The sequence below is a fragment of the Artemia sp. Qi Xiang Cuo genome, chromosome 5 (assembly GCF_049724085.1).
Source record: "Artemia sp. Qi Xiang Cuo chromosome 5, ASM4972408v1, whole genome shotgun sequence".
NCBI classification, from domain to species: Eukaryota; Metazoa; Arthropoda; class Branchiopoda; order Anostraca; family Artemiidae; genus Artemia; species Artemia sp. Qi Xiang Cuo.
In genome coordinates this window covers 50,049,471-50,062,187 of record NC_142798.1, presented here as the reverse complement: position 1 = coordinate 50,062,187, position 12,717 = coordinate 50,049,471, and the positions used below count along the sequence as shown (strand labels likewise).

Here is a 12,717-nt window from a genome sequence, read left to right as displayed (position 1 = left end):
AGCGTGGAAAAGCAATGGAAAAAATATGCAATTAACGTGGTTTCGCGCTTCAGAGCGTAAAAGCAATAAAATCTACCGTGACAATTTCCATCAACTGCTTATCCACTTCTTTTTTCGCAGCTAAGCGCGACAGTTTCTCTGGAAGACGGATATGCTGTAATCCCTCTATAATTCTAGATAAATCCTCCATGACGGGACTAGTGTCAATTGGAGATACATCAACAACGACTAATTGATCGACTACCTGTGGCTAAAAAAGTGCAAAAGTTGATAATTTATTACATAAATGGCAAATAATTTATTTGATTTTGATTGCATAACGTATGAATATTTAATACAAGTCAAGGTTGAAACGAAACTCTAGTTTTAAGACGCATGTGTAAAAAAAATTTAAATTAATGAATGACCAACTGAATGACGGGATTAAATCATTTATAAAAGCATCCGAACCAGAATAAAATCATTAAAATAATGTAAAACCTCGGTATAAATGGTTTTGGTCGGTTCCTTGAAGAAAATGAATACTTAATATATTCTAGATTATATTAGTAAACTTATTTTTCTATTCCGAATTTAGAAGCTACTGTGTATTAGTATAGGCATAGATAGTAAAGTACTATAATAAAAAAAAAAAAAAAAAAAAAAAAAAAAAAAAAATCATGCCATACTTCTGTTGCCTAAAAATGGCAAATCTCAAGGAAAGATAACACAATTCTTGTCGTCCTTGGTAAAAAAAAAAAAATAATTCGTTCATTCCATGTGAACAGGTGTGCATACATCCATCACTAGATTTACTTAACTGTATTAAATAATATAGTAAGCAAGTAATGGCTTTGGTATCCATATTCCAAATTATATAAAAAGGGATAAATAAACGAAATAATATGACTTGGCCGAGATCGAGGGACCTCAAAACTTGCCGGACAAAATAAGAAAAAAAAGAGGAAAGAAGCCAAAATGCTTCTTATCATGTCGAATAAAGACTACAAATCCCTGAAACAAATCACTCTTGGCAGAATACAAGAGAAATCGGACAAAGATATCAAGTTTTCCAACCACAATAAAAAAAAATTATAAATAACCAAAGCTGAGGTTGAAGCAACTTTTAATGCAAATCAAGCAAAATAACATTACGTCTTTCGTCACAAATGAAGGGAAAGAAGAACTATAGCAATGAGTCTGAGCAATTTTTTTTTACTTGAGATTCTTTTATCCCCATAGCTAGGTGAGTCGACGATTCATGGCTTCAGTTTTTAAAAGTTTATATTTATTCCAAAAGTACTTTAGTTTTCGATTTATGATATTATTATTTTATCTATTAACTTAAAGTTCCCATGAGAAAATAATTCTTAACTCTGGTTGTGTAAATGTCACTACAAGCGAGACACAGACAGTGCCACTACAAGTTAGACACATTTCTTCAATCAGCAGACGAAAGAATAAACTTTTATACTAGAAAAGAACAAGAGGTTAAGACACAAAAAAACTTTTTTAGCTGTTGAATATCTCCCTTTCGAAGGTCCCGATCCCAAGAACCGTACTAATAATCGAGTCAGATAATTTGGAATTCAAGTCAATATACTTGTTTTCTTTGTAAATTTTAACATCTATCGCTTTACGTATACTCAGTTCAAAGCCACAAAACAATTATCTATAGACGGTCTGTTAGTCAAGCATATTATTTTTTTTTTACTTTTTATCAGAAAGGCAAACTTTTGAGGATGACAATTCGTGAAACCTTAATTGTTTTATTATGAGAAAAAAATTATTTTCTTTCTACCAAACTTTTCCTTATGCATGAACGGTTCGACCATTGAGTGTGGGGAGGGGGGTCAAATCCGACAAAATTACTTTTAATGGAGCAGATTCAATTTTATTTTCAGCAGGATTCTTTACACCAATCTTCGGAGAGGGGTAGGTACACTGCGAACCCCTTCTCCCTGTGTGTAGGTGTGACCTTTCACGTTTATTTATATTTTGACCAACGTCATGCGTGTTACATTTGTTGGAGCCAAACACATATCGATTTTACGGTAAGCTTCACAACATACACGTTTTAAAGATTGTATATCGATTAGCTAACACCAGAAAATAACAAGCAAAACGATTATTTTCCAACGTGACATCATATTTATGAGCTATGCTCGACATGACTAAGCTAAAATCGAACAAGCAGCGTTCGGCAAAGTAGCCCATAGATCTGCTTAACTGCACAAGAAATTGGCTTAGTGAGAACCGTTAGTGTCACTCACTTATTGTCATCAAGCAGCAGAATATCTTGGGATAGACCTAAAATCGTGAAAGACCTTTAGGTAGGTCACATTACAGAATCGCGAAGAATTTCCCTTTTTGACTGGCTGAACGTTAGAAATTGATTCAGAGCTCCCCTGAGCCATAGAGTGCTCTTACTTACTTACTTGCACTTGAGACCAAATGCAAGCTGTTCAGCCCAACTTGGCGCCGACAATTGCCGGCGCTAATTTTGTCCAACAGACAAATAATTTGTCCCTAAATCTGAATTCTTATAAAAAAAAACAAAAAAAAAAAAATCGAAAAGATTTAGAATATTCTTCTCTTTACAAATGAAAAAGGGTTTTAATTTAAATTTATTTCCAAGCATATATCAATCCAATGCACTACCGCAAAGTTAAAAAAAATTGTGACAGTAATTGGCGTTAGTGAAATCTACAAGCTCCTTGCGCTAGGCCCGATACAGCCCGTAAAAATTTTTAATCAGGAGGCATGGCCTCGTGCAATGCGCCGTAGCAAAGTTGGTCCGAACCATGTTCAATCCTCTTCATATAAAGTGCAACAACCTTCCATGTTCTCGAAATGGAGATAATTCAGTGCTGTAGAGATAGGAAGATGTGCAGGTAGAACCTTAAAAATATCTTCCCATGCCTTAGTTTGGGCCATAGATAAATTCCTGAAGGTCAAATACTTGGACATACTTGAATGTATATTGTCAAGTAACCATCCAGCGTCACTATAACAGCTTGGTTCATGCGACTGAGAGCCGCTAAACTACCCATGGAAATTTTTCAATTTTTTTTCCTTTAATCATTTTGAGCACCGCGGACCAGGATCATTTGAGGACCAGAACGGCATTTGTGCTCTATTAAGTTTTTTTTTTTTTATTTCGAGGCGTGTGTTTTTATTTGTTATAGCACCAAAAAAGAAAAAAAGCTCCATACCAACCAGGACTGATAAAAAGTACTAGCGAATGCAGAGTGAGATTTTAAAATATATTGATATTCGTTCCTGAAAGGCAGAAAAGAAAAATTAGGGCGTTAAGAATCAATGCAACTAGATTTATTTTTGGTTCAGGTTTCTTTGATCTATAACTTTAATTGAAATGGCTTCATGGCCTGAATTTTTAATCAGATCAACGAAAGATCATTTCACAGGGTATAATTCTTGCATATGGCCAAATAAAATGATTGTGAGTATTTTCTTAGACGTTTTTCACCTATTTAGATGAGCTAGATGTAATTTTCATCTATATCTAGCTTCATCTCTTTAGGCCATCGTGTAAAGAAGATCAAATACCTTCAGGGAATGCTGTTACTATGGACTGTTTCGAAGGAGAGGTGTGCATGGTCTCGGGATTAAATCTTACAAGTGAAAATTTTAATATGAAGAATGAAGGGCGAAAATCGATTACATGCTTTACAACGACAAAAAATAGTAAAATAAAAACAGCTAAAAATAATTTAAAAAAACAACATTTTTTTCTCCAAATGAAATAAAAGGTAAAAATAACTTTTTTTAACTGCTATTTTGAAAATGAAAAAGATTGTAGACCGAGAATGAGACTGGAGCAGCTATGACCTGAAACGTCATCCTTGAATAGCTATAAAATATATAATGACCGCTTCATTCGTGCAATAAAATTTATCCCTTTGATGCGGCCAAGCTTTATCGAGCAAATGGGTTTAATTTAGGAAAACAAATAATATAGTTTAAACTTATGGTGGAGGTCTTCCCCCTTCATAAATCCTCAACATTGAATTCTTTCAGAGGCAAAATCCTGTAAAAATGTTTATTCTTTCTTTGAAAAAAGTTTATGCCTAATAGTCACTGATTATATAGATGGCACTAACGAATTCTGAGAATATGTTTTTGTTATCTACCACGAATCTATACTGGTATACATGTACACCATTTGGGGAAAAAGTTAGCACCACCCCCCATTTTTGAATCTTAGGTCACACAATCAATGTTCGCGTTTTTCCGCAGATTAGTTGACGAATTAAGCTATTTTAGTACCATTATCAAGCAATATATTGAGTATAAAAAAGTCAAATTATATCGGGAAACCGAATACTTTTTCTAAAGAACAGCATTGCAAATTGTTGCGTAGATTTTTCCCAGACAGTAGCAAAAGCGTAGACGAAACAGCCCTGCTCGATCATAGCGGTAATTCAAATTCCTCCTTGATGCAATTCACGTAAGATGCATTGGTAAAATGGGAAATACATTTAATTGTATAACTGAATTTTTTTTTCTGGAATACCAACCCCCCCCCCCTTTAAAACCCACTGCTATAACACAAAAATATTGTTTTTGACATCTATGTACATCAGCGATTAATACAAGGTTAAACAGACATAACAGGTTGTTTCCTTTGTTGATTTTCTTTCAAGATAGGCAGTAAATATTTTCACTCCTAGACACAGAACCATGGCCATTCAAGTTCTTCCCTAAAACTAGCTTTAGGAGCATCAGGATATGTAAGTTTTTCGCAACTATATACATATATACTGAATCTCCTCTACTTTTCTCCTTGTGACGTCCTCTGTGATTGAAGGTTGTCGTTTTCTTGGCTTGTCTGAAAGAAATATTTGTCCAGTACAAAAGCATTTACTAAACCTCATCCCCTTTAAAAATAGCATTAACTAAATCTAAAAAATAATATAGTCTCACCGTGAATGGGTTAAAACTGACCAAGTACGAATATGTAATACTTTCTTGAAGTTCACCAAAATTCACATTGATACATGAAACCGTTTTACCTCATCCTTTCTCGTCATAAATGAAAAAAAAAATACCTTCATGAGCGAGTCACTAGCAAATCGCAAATTAACAAATCGTTCTCTGTCTTTCCAAACACCTTCGATTCAGATCAATTGTGACATGACCATTGACATTCAGAACAATTGAGATGAATAATGACATGACCATTGTCATCACTGTAGCTTTCAATATTCTAGTCTTGGTTTGCAGACTTATCTTCCTATTGTTCAAAACTTTTTTTTCAATTGTAAAAAAAAACAAAACACCCTGAGCCTTGGCTATTCTACTTTGAATATCTTCATTGTATCAACCTTCTTAACTGATAATACTACCCACGGAAGTGAGGCTGTACACTTGATCAATCTTCTCGTTACCCAACATCACCTCTTAACCTTCATTTATTCTCAGTATAGGCAACCCAGCCTTCTTAACATTAACTTTCAAGCCATTTCTTGCACTAAAAACTTCGAAAAAACCATTCATTTTGCTGTCATTTCATCTAGGACATTCAAATCATCATATCTCTAATCATCGCGTTTATACACTTAAGTCTAGGAGAGTTTTACTTTCCCATTTGATTCCATACTTCCATAGCATTTGCACTGTGCATATTGAAATGTCAGTATTTGTCTGCTGTAGAAATTCCTTTGCTATACACACTTTTATATTTTCAAATAAAATGATAATATAAAGAGGAAATAAAATGGGTGAATCTCTTAATCAAATCTGTAGAAGAATATAAAATAAAAATTCCCAGAATATTTCGGCTTCGCGTCCGTTTTTTTATAAAAAAAATACAAGCTAAAACATTAAAAAATAATACAAAAATCGAAAAAAAAGGTATTCAACGAGAAAAAAGAAGACAAAATAAAAGACCCTAATACCAAAAAAAAACTCTCTGTTCTTTGTTTTATAAAAACTCTAAAAAAAAACTTCAATATGGTGGGTGAAAAGAACTACACAAACCCAATCAAACTTAGGCTTAATAAATTGGAATTAAATTAATTATAATAAATTAAATAATTCAAAATTTTGATCCGGTGACTTTGGAAAAAAATGCGTGGGAGGGGGCATAATTGCCCTCCAATTTTTTGGTCACATAGAAAGGTCACTAGAACTTTTAATTTCCGTTCAAATGAGCCCTCTCGCGAAATTCTAGGACCACTGGGTCGATACGATCATCCCGAAAAAAAAAAATTTCTACTGGCAAAAAATACAAAATTCCACATTTGTGCAGACAGGAGCTTGAAACTTTTACAGTGGGGTTCTCTGATACGCTGAATCTGATGGCGTGATTTTCATTAAGATTCTGTGACTTTTTTCCCCCTTTTTTTGAAAATAAGGCAAATATTCTCAGGCTCGTAGCTTTTGATGGGTAGGACTAAACTTAATTAAACTTATATATTTAAAATCACCGTAAATATCCGATTCTTTTGATGTATCTATTGGTATCAAAAATTTGTTTTTTAGAGTTTCAGTTACTATTGAGCCGGATCGCTCCTTACTTACAGTTCGTTACCACGAAGTGTTTGATTATAACAAATTAATCTTTTTATCTTACGCAAAAACTAGGTCAATATAATTAAAATTAAATTAAATAAAATTAAATTAAAATAAATTAAAGTAAGATCATGTCGAATGTTTTTAAATAAAATTATGTTTGAAAAAGTGAATGAATTCTTTTTTATTTACTAATCAAACAGTTCGTGGTAACGAACTGTAAGTAAGAAACGATTCGGCTCAATAGTAACCAAAACTCTAAAAAACAGAATTTTGACATCAATAGATACATCAAAAGAATCGGCTTATTATTTTGATTGAAATATAAAAGATTCATCAAGTTTAGTGTTACCCATCAAAAGCTACGACCCTGTGGAAATTTGACTTTTATTCAAAAAAAGGGGGAACACCCCCTAAAAGTCATAGAATCTTAAAGAAAATCACACCATCAGATTCAGCGTATCAGAGAACCTTACTGTAGAGGTTTCAAGCTCCTATATACAGCAAAAATGTGGAATTTTGTATTTTTCGCCAGAAGAAAGATCACAGATACGTGCTTATTTGTTGTTTTTTTTTCCCAAGGGTGATCATGGTCCTAGAAGATCGCGGGAGGGTGCATTTGAACGGAAATTAAAAGTCCTAGTGCCCTTTTTAAGTGACCGACAAGATTGGAGGGCAACTCCAATCTTGGAGTTGACCCTTTTTTCCAAATTCGTCTGATAAAACTTTTGAGATGGCCATTTTATTCAGCATAGTTAAAAGACCTAATAACTATGCCTTAGGGGTAGCATGACCCCCAACCCATGGCAAAAGGCCTGTAAGTTATAAAATTTGCCCATTGTCTGCGCATAGTATTTGTTATTGGGAAGTTAACCGACATTTTTCGGGGGGGGGAGGGACATTTTGTGCTTGGAGTAGGTTTCCATGGGAGTATTTTCCGTGGGGAGGAAACTTTTAGGTGTTAAAGTTTCCAGAGGAAACTTTACACTGGGGGGGGGTGACAGAATTCCTCTACGGAATTCTTTTTATTTGTCTTATTTTCTTTTTACCAACTCAATTTTGCAAGTGGAGATGTTCCGAGGGAGTTAACCAGGGGATATTTGCAGCGGGTTTGGATTACCAGGAAAAAATTTCCACAGAAGGGAATTTCTGGGATGATTGGAAAAACGATTAGAAATTAAATTCTTTTTCAAATCCAAGTATGCTAAGGAGATTTTTTCAGACTAAATCGTCCTCAAGAAATTTTACAGAGTGGGGGTTCAAAACGATGAAAGAATTGTCCAGAGGAAATTTTATGGGGGATGGGGTGCTTTAAGGACGAACTTTCCACGGAACTTTCCCGTAAGGGCAGGGAATTTTTCATGGACGGTGAGCCAGATTTGCCGACATTATTTGAAAAATGATCAGAAATTAAATTAAAAAAACAAGATTTGTTCAACTGAAAGTAAGGAGCAGCATTAAAACTCAAAACGAACAGAAAGTATTCCATATATGAAGGGGTTGCCCCCTCCTCAATAGCATGCTCTTTACGCTAAGTTTGAGTAAGTTTGACTATTTGTCCCAATCTTTTTAAGAACGACTACTGAAACACAAGGACAGTTTGATTAGGAATAGGAAGCCTTTTTAGCAGTGCTGAAAACTTTTAGCACATGTAGAGCAAGGTATTGAGGAGGTGAGAACCCCTTTGTATACAAAATAGTTTCTGTTCGTTTTGAGGTTCAATGTTGCTCCTTAATTTCAGTAGGAAAAAAAATTATTTTTGTAAATTTCATTTTAGGGAAGAACGTTAACTTTTCGAATAGCCAGCATTCTGAAGTTTTTAAAATCGTGTTGGCATCTTTTTCAAACTGTCTGTAAGTTGATTGTTCTAAATTTCCTTTTTTTCTTTAATTTTAGAAGTATACGATCCTATATGACTCGTCTTCTAATTAAACTTTTATAAATAGGACCTAATTTAATCTTTAATCAATCTGTTATTTACAGATCTATATGATTTGATTTTATGCATAAATGGAAAGGCAGTGCGGTCTATGAAATAATTGATATAATTTCACTTTGTATTATTATTATTATTTATTGAAAAACCCGTCAAATCAACACACAACAAGACGGAGCATTTAAAAAAAATAAAAAAGAAGATACAAACTACAACAAACTGAACCAACAAAGAAAACGAATCACTGAATCACTGAATGAGCAGATGGGATCATTCGTGTAGATTTCGACGTATTTTCTATTTTGCTTTGCTACTCGTCTAGCGACGGTGACGTCAGGGTCTGCGAATTTAAATTTTTCAATTACTTGCGATTTCTATACCACGGAGGTAGACGAAGAAATACTTCGCAAAACGAAAATACATCGCTCTGATTTTATTCTGGTCAGTTTTAGTGAGAAGTTTCCAGAAGGGTGTAGCATGTAAAATGTGAGGAAGAGCAATGGCGTTATACAAGCTAGCTAGAAGCAGCCGGTTGAATCGGAGTTTGCACGATACAATTGAAGCGAAAGACCATGAAATCCGTCGTTTAAGCTGTTCGAGGAGAAGTTTTCAGTTGTGCTGGATAAGAGAACCTATGGGTAAACCTAGATAAACGCGGTTATCCACTGGCTGGACAGAGCTAAAACCAAGGGCAATGGTAGGAACACAAAAATCAGTTTTCCAATTGAATAGGACGATTTCCGATTTTGAAGAAATGAACTGAAGTTCAACTTTAAGATATTCGGCTTCAAGGATTTCAAAGATATCAATTATCCGCAGAAGGGTTCGGCTAAAATTCAGGATGTCGTCCGCGTAACATACCAAAGACAAGTTAGCAGATGACAGAATCAGCGAAGATGGACACTGATCTCGTGCATCAAGGACACAGTTATTGAAAAGGTCGGGAGAGGTGACTGCTCCTTGAAGCACTCATTTCTTGACTGGAACTAGTCGGGTGCGCGGAATAGGGGTCAAACCCGTGACAGGAGGTAGCTTCAGTCGGATCCGTAATCTGGAATGCAGATTCCCGAGAGAACGAATGACAGCTAGACTCAACCCACGTTTACCGGCCTTCAGAAGCATCGCAGCATGGACTAAAGTCGAAAGCGAGTCTAATGTCGTGTCCTGCCAAAGAAAGGCTCTCTCCAGAAAATTCGGCATCTATCAAGACATTAGCAACGACTGTTAAGGCATCAGCACATCCAGTTCCTCGCTCGAAGCCGAACTGATGCGGAGGAGTGTAGCATATTTTTTTGAATTCCTGTATAAACAGTAACTCCAAGAGCTTGCACAGCGATGTAGCTACAGTTATCTGGCGGAATGATGTGCACTAAACTTCGGATTTTTCATTTTTAGAAATGGGAGTCAGATCTCTGACGCAAAAAGAGGAAGGTACAATCCCCTGAGAGACAATCCTCTGCATAAGTAGAGAGAGATATGCCGCGATAAGTTTACCTCCGTATTTCAAGTGGATTGCACTGACTTTGTCAATGCCCAGTGAGCCTGTCTATTTAAGTGTACGGATGGCATCTTCAACAGAGCGGGTACTAACGATAAAATCTTCATCGGGATGAGAAGATAGAAACTGATCTAAGGCAGCCTCGTATGATTGTTCGATGGAAGGGTCAGGGGCTGAGAACTCCAATTCGTAATGGGCATACCATTCATCTTCAGGTATGTCGGCTGGGGATGGTGACGAAGTATTTGTTGCAGAACGAGAGACAAACTTGAAGATCATATTTCTATCTTGTTTGGCACGGGCAGAATAACGATTTAGATTTTTCCGATACCAAGCCAGGGCCTTAGAAAACTTTCGCTTCGTGAAGATCCGTATGCTGTTCACAAGACCCATATTCGGACGTCAACACTCTTTCCATACTGAAAACCAAAACTTTGCTTGAATACATCAAATGATGAGATCTGGATTTGACGACAACCCGGGAATGATTCCTTTATGAATTCGTTGCAAAGAAACAGCTTGTTTTTCTGCGAAGCAGAGAGCATGGCAGATTTCTGCACAATATATATCTAGACAAATCGAACACTTTCTTTGAAGTAACTGGAATGACTTCTGAACGAAACGCAATGGGGCGCTGACTTTATTCAGTACTGAGTCTATCGACTTGATGAGAGGGTCTTGATCGATTTTCGACCAGTCACGACAGTGTCGAGGTGCTGAAGGAGCAAGTAGTGTGGTTTGGTGACCAGAAGATGGCATACCGACAGAGCAAGTAATGGGAAGATGATCAGACAACTGATAATCAAACACAACCTTTACTATATCCGCTCGCAAATCTGACAATACTACAACGTAGTCCAGGTTGGAAGCTCGCGAGGATGTGTGAACATACGTAAAATCGGACGATTTATCTAAAACACACAAGAAATCACTAAATAAGCCCCTAGCCAATGCTGTACCTGGCGACGCTTGAGAATTCAACTCGGACAGATAACAATTAAAGTCGCCGGCTTTAATGCAAGGTAAACCTAAGCACCGAATTTTGTCTATACATGAACCTAGTTTTTCACAAGATAGCGCAAATAAGAGTTCAGACTGGTCATTATTGCAGTCTGTGGGAAGATACACACTAATACACACAGAACAATCCACTCTAACAGCTAGATAATGATCATTTGCTTCGAAAATACTAGAACGGAGAGCTGATCTCACAAACGTAACAAGTCCATCCGAGGGTCGTCCTCTTTTGTTTAGCTGTCTAGCGGGTACACAATAAGTTGTCACATCCTCAAGCTCAAGTATGTTCAGACCATCTTTAGTAACAAAATGTTCCTGGAGACAAATCACACTAAACTCAGGACGGAGGCTTTCCAGAACCGGAAGTTTATTAATAAAAGAGCCGTTTAAATTCCACAATAGAAGAGTTAGAGATGAGGTCATTAGTTCGACGGTTTACGGTTTTTCGGGCACTTCACACAATAGCAAGTATGACCCTGCTTCTTGCAACCAACGCAAAAGGCTGCCTTCTGAATCGGGGTATCGGGCGTAGATTTGTGATCGGTGGAGCCACATTTGGAGCTCAAAGACCCGTTCTTACAATTTTCAGCCAGGTGACCAATTGCGTGGCAATTAACGCAGCGCTGAGGAAAGAACCCGAACTCTTCAACTGGGGGGCGTTCACATCTGATTTTCACTGAAATTTTGAGAAAGGTATTGAGGTCGTTTCGTGTCGGAAAGTAGACTTTAAATGTTCGAGACTTGCCATACAGTAGGATTTTATTGCACTTGGGGATTAGCTGTTTTAGAGACTGTTCGTCTAGATCCTCCGGCACTCGCTTGATCGCAGCTAAAAAAGCAGGTTCCTTGAGGGAGATGTTGAGCGACGGTTTCGCACATTTAGCTGCATCCACTATCTGGCTCGCGGTTTGCTTGCAACGGACCACGAGTTTCCACTCGGTATTAGAGCGGCGTAACTCGGTTATATCGCCGTCTGGACATGGGCACAGCTGTCGATAAATGCTTTGCGTTTCCTTGGACATTTTAAGCCTGTTGGAGGGTCTTTGAGTATCACAGAGTAAAGCGGCCTCGGGGGTGCGGTTTGGGACGATTGAGATTTGTCTGGCAGGGTGACTGTAGAGCGGCTAGTATTTAGCATAAATCCATCCAATTTTCTGGAGAGTTCGTTTACTTTGGACACCACTGTAGCGTGAACTGCCTTGCCGATGGCAGGTACTTCACACGGACTAAATATCACAAATTTCGGAATCGGGACATTTTGCTTTGCCGCAGAGACTAGCGACTTGCACATATCAGTAATGTTGTCCTCATCTTTGGCATACGAAACCATCCGGCTTTGAATGTCCAACTCGCTGTGAAGAGTCTTTTTAGCTTGTATGATTGTATCATGTTCGAAATAGTTTATTGCGCTTTTCACAATCTGATCGAATTTCACCCCGTCAGTGAGTGATCTGCTCCAAAAGTTCAGAAATGGGCTGAATACCAGCTTTTCAGTCATCAATTTCACTCAAAAACGGCCAAAGTCCACTGAATCACACCATGTTAGGAACAAGGGAAGTGTCGGGATCCGCTCACCAATTCCCCGCAATTTAAGGGTAACTAAATACCGGCAGGTACATACGGCGCTTGCGGCAGGAACCCTCTTCCTGCTTCCTGCCCCTCTTCTGCTTATTACCTAATATATGCTATCAGTATTCCGTTCCGGAAACTACTTTTGAATTTTGGCTTATTTTCAGTCAGTACAGTAGGT

General features: G+C 37.1%; 1 protein-coding gene across 1 annotated transcript in view; it reads right to left on the bottom strand.

Annotated features, from left to right (window-relative positions):
- The window catches only part of LOC148952228 (sn-1-specific diacylglycerol lipase ABHD11-like), a 46,805-nt gene that overhangs the window by 11,909 nt on the left and 22,179 nt on the right, over nucleotides 1-12,717 (bottom strand). Inside the window, exon 4 of the mRNA XM_089089686.1 lies at nucleotides 77-250. Coding sequence (XP_088945812.1) covers nucleotides 77-250 — 174 coding nt within the window. The remainder of the gene's footprint in view (nucleotides 1-76; nucleotides 251-12,717) is intronic.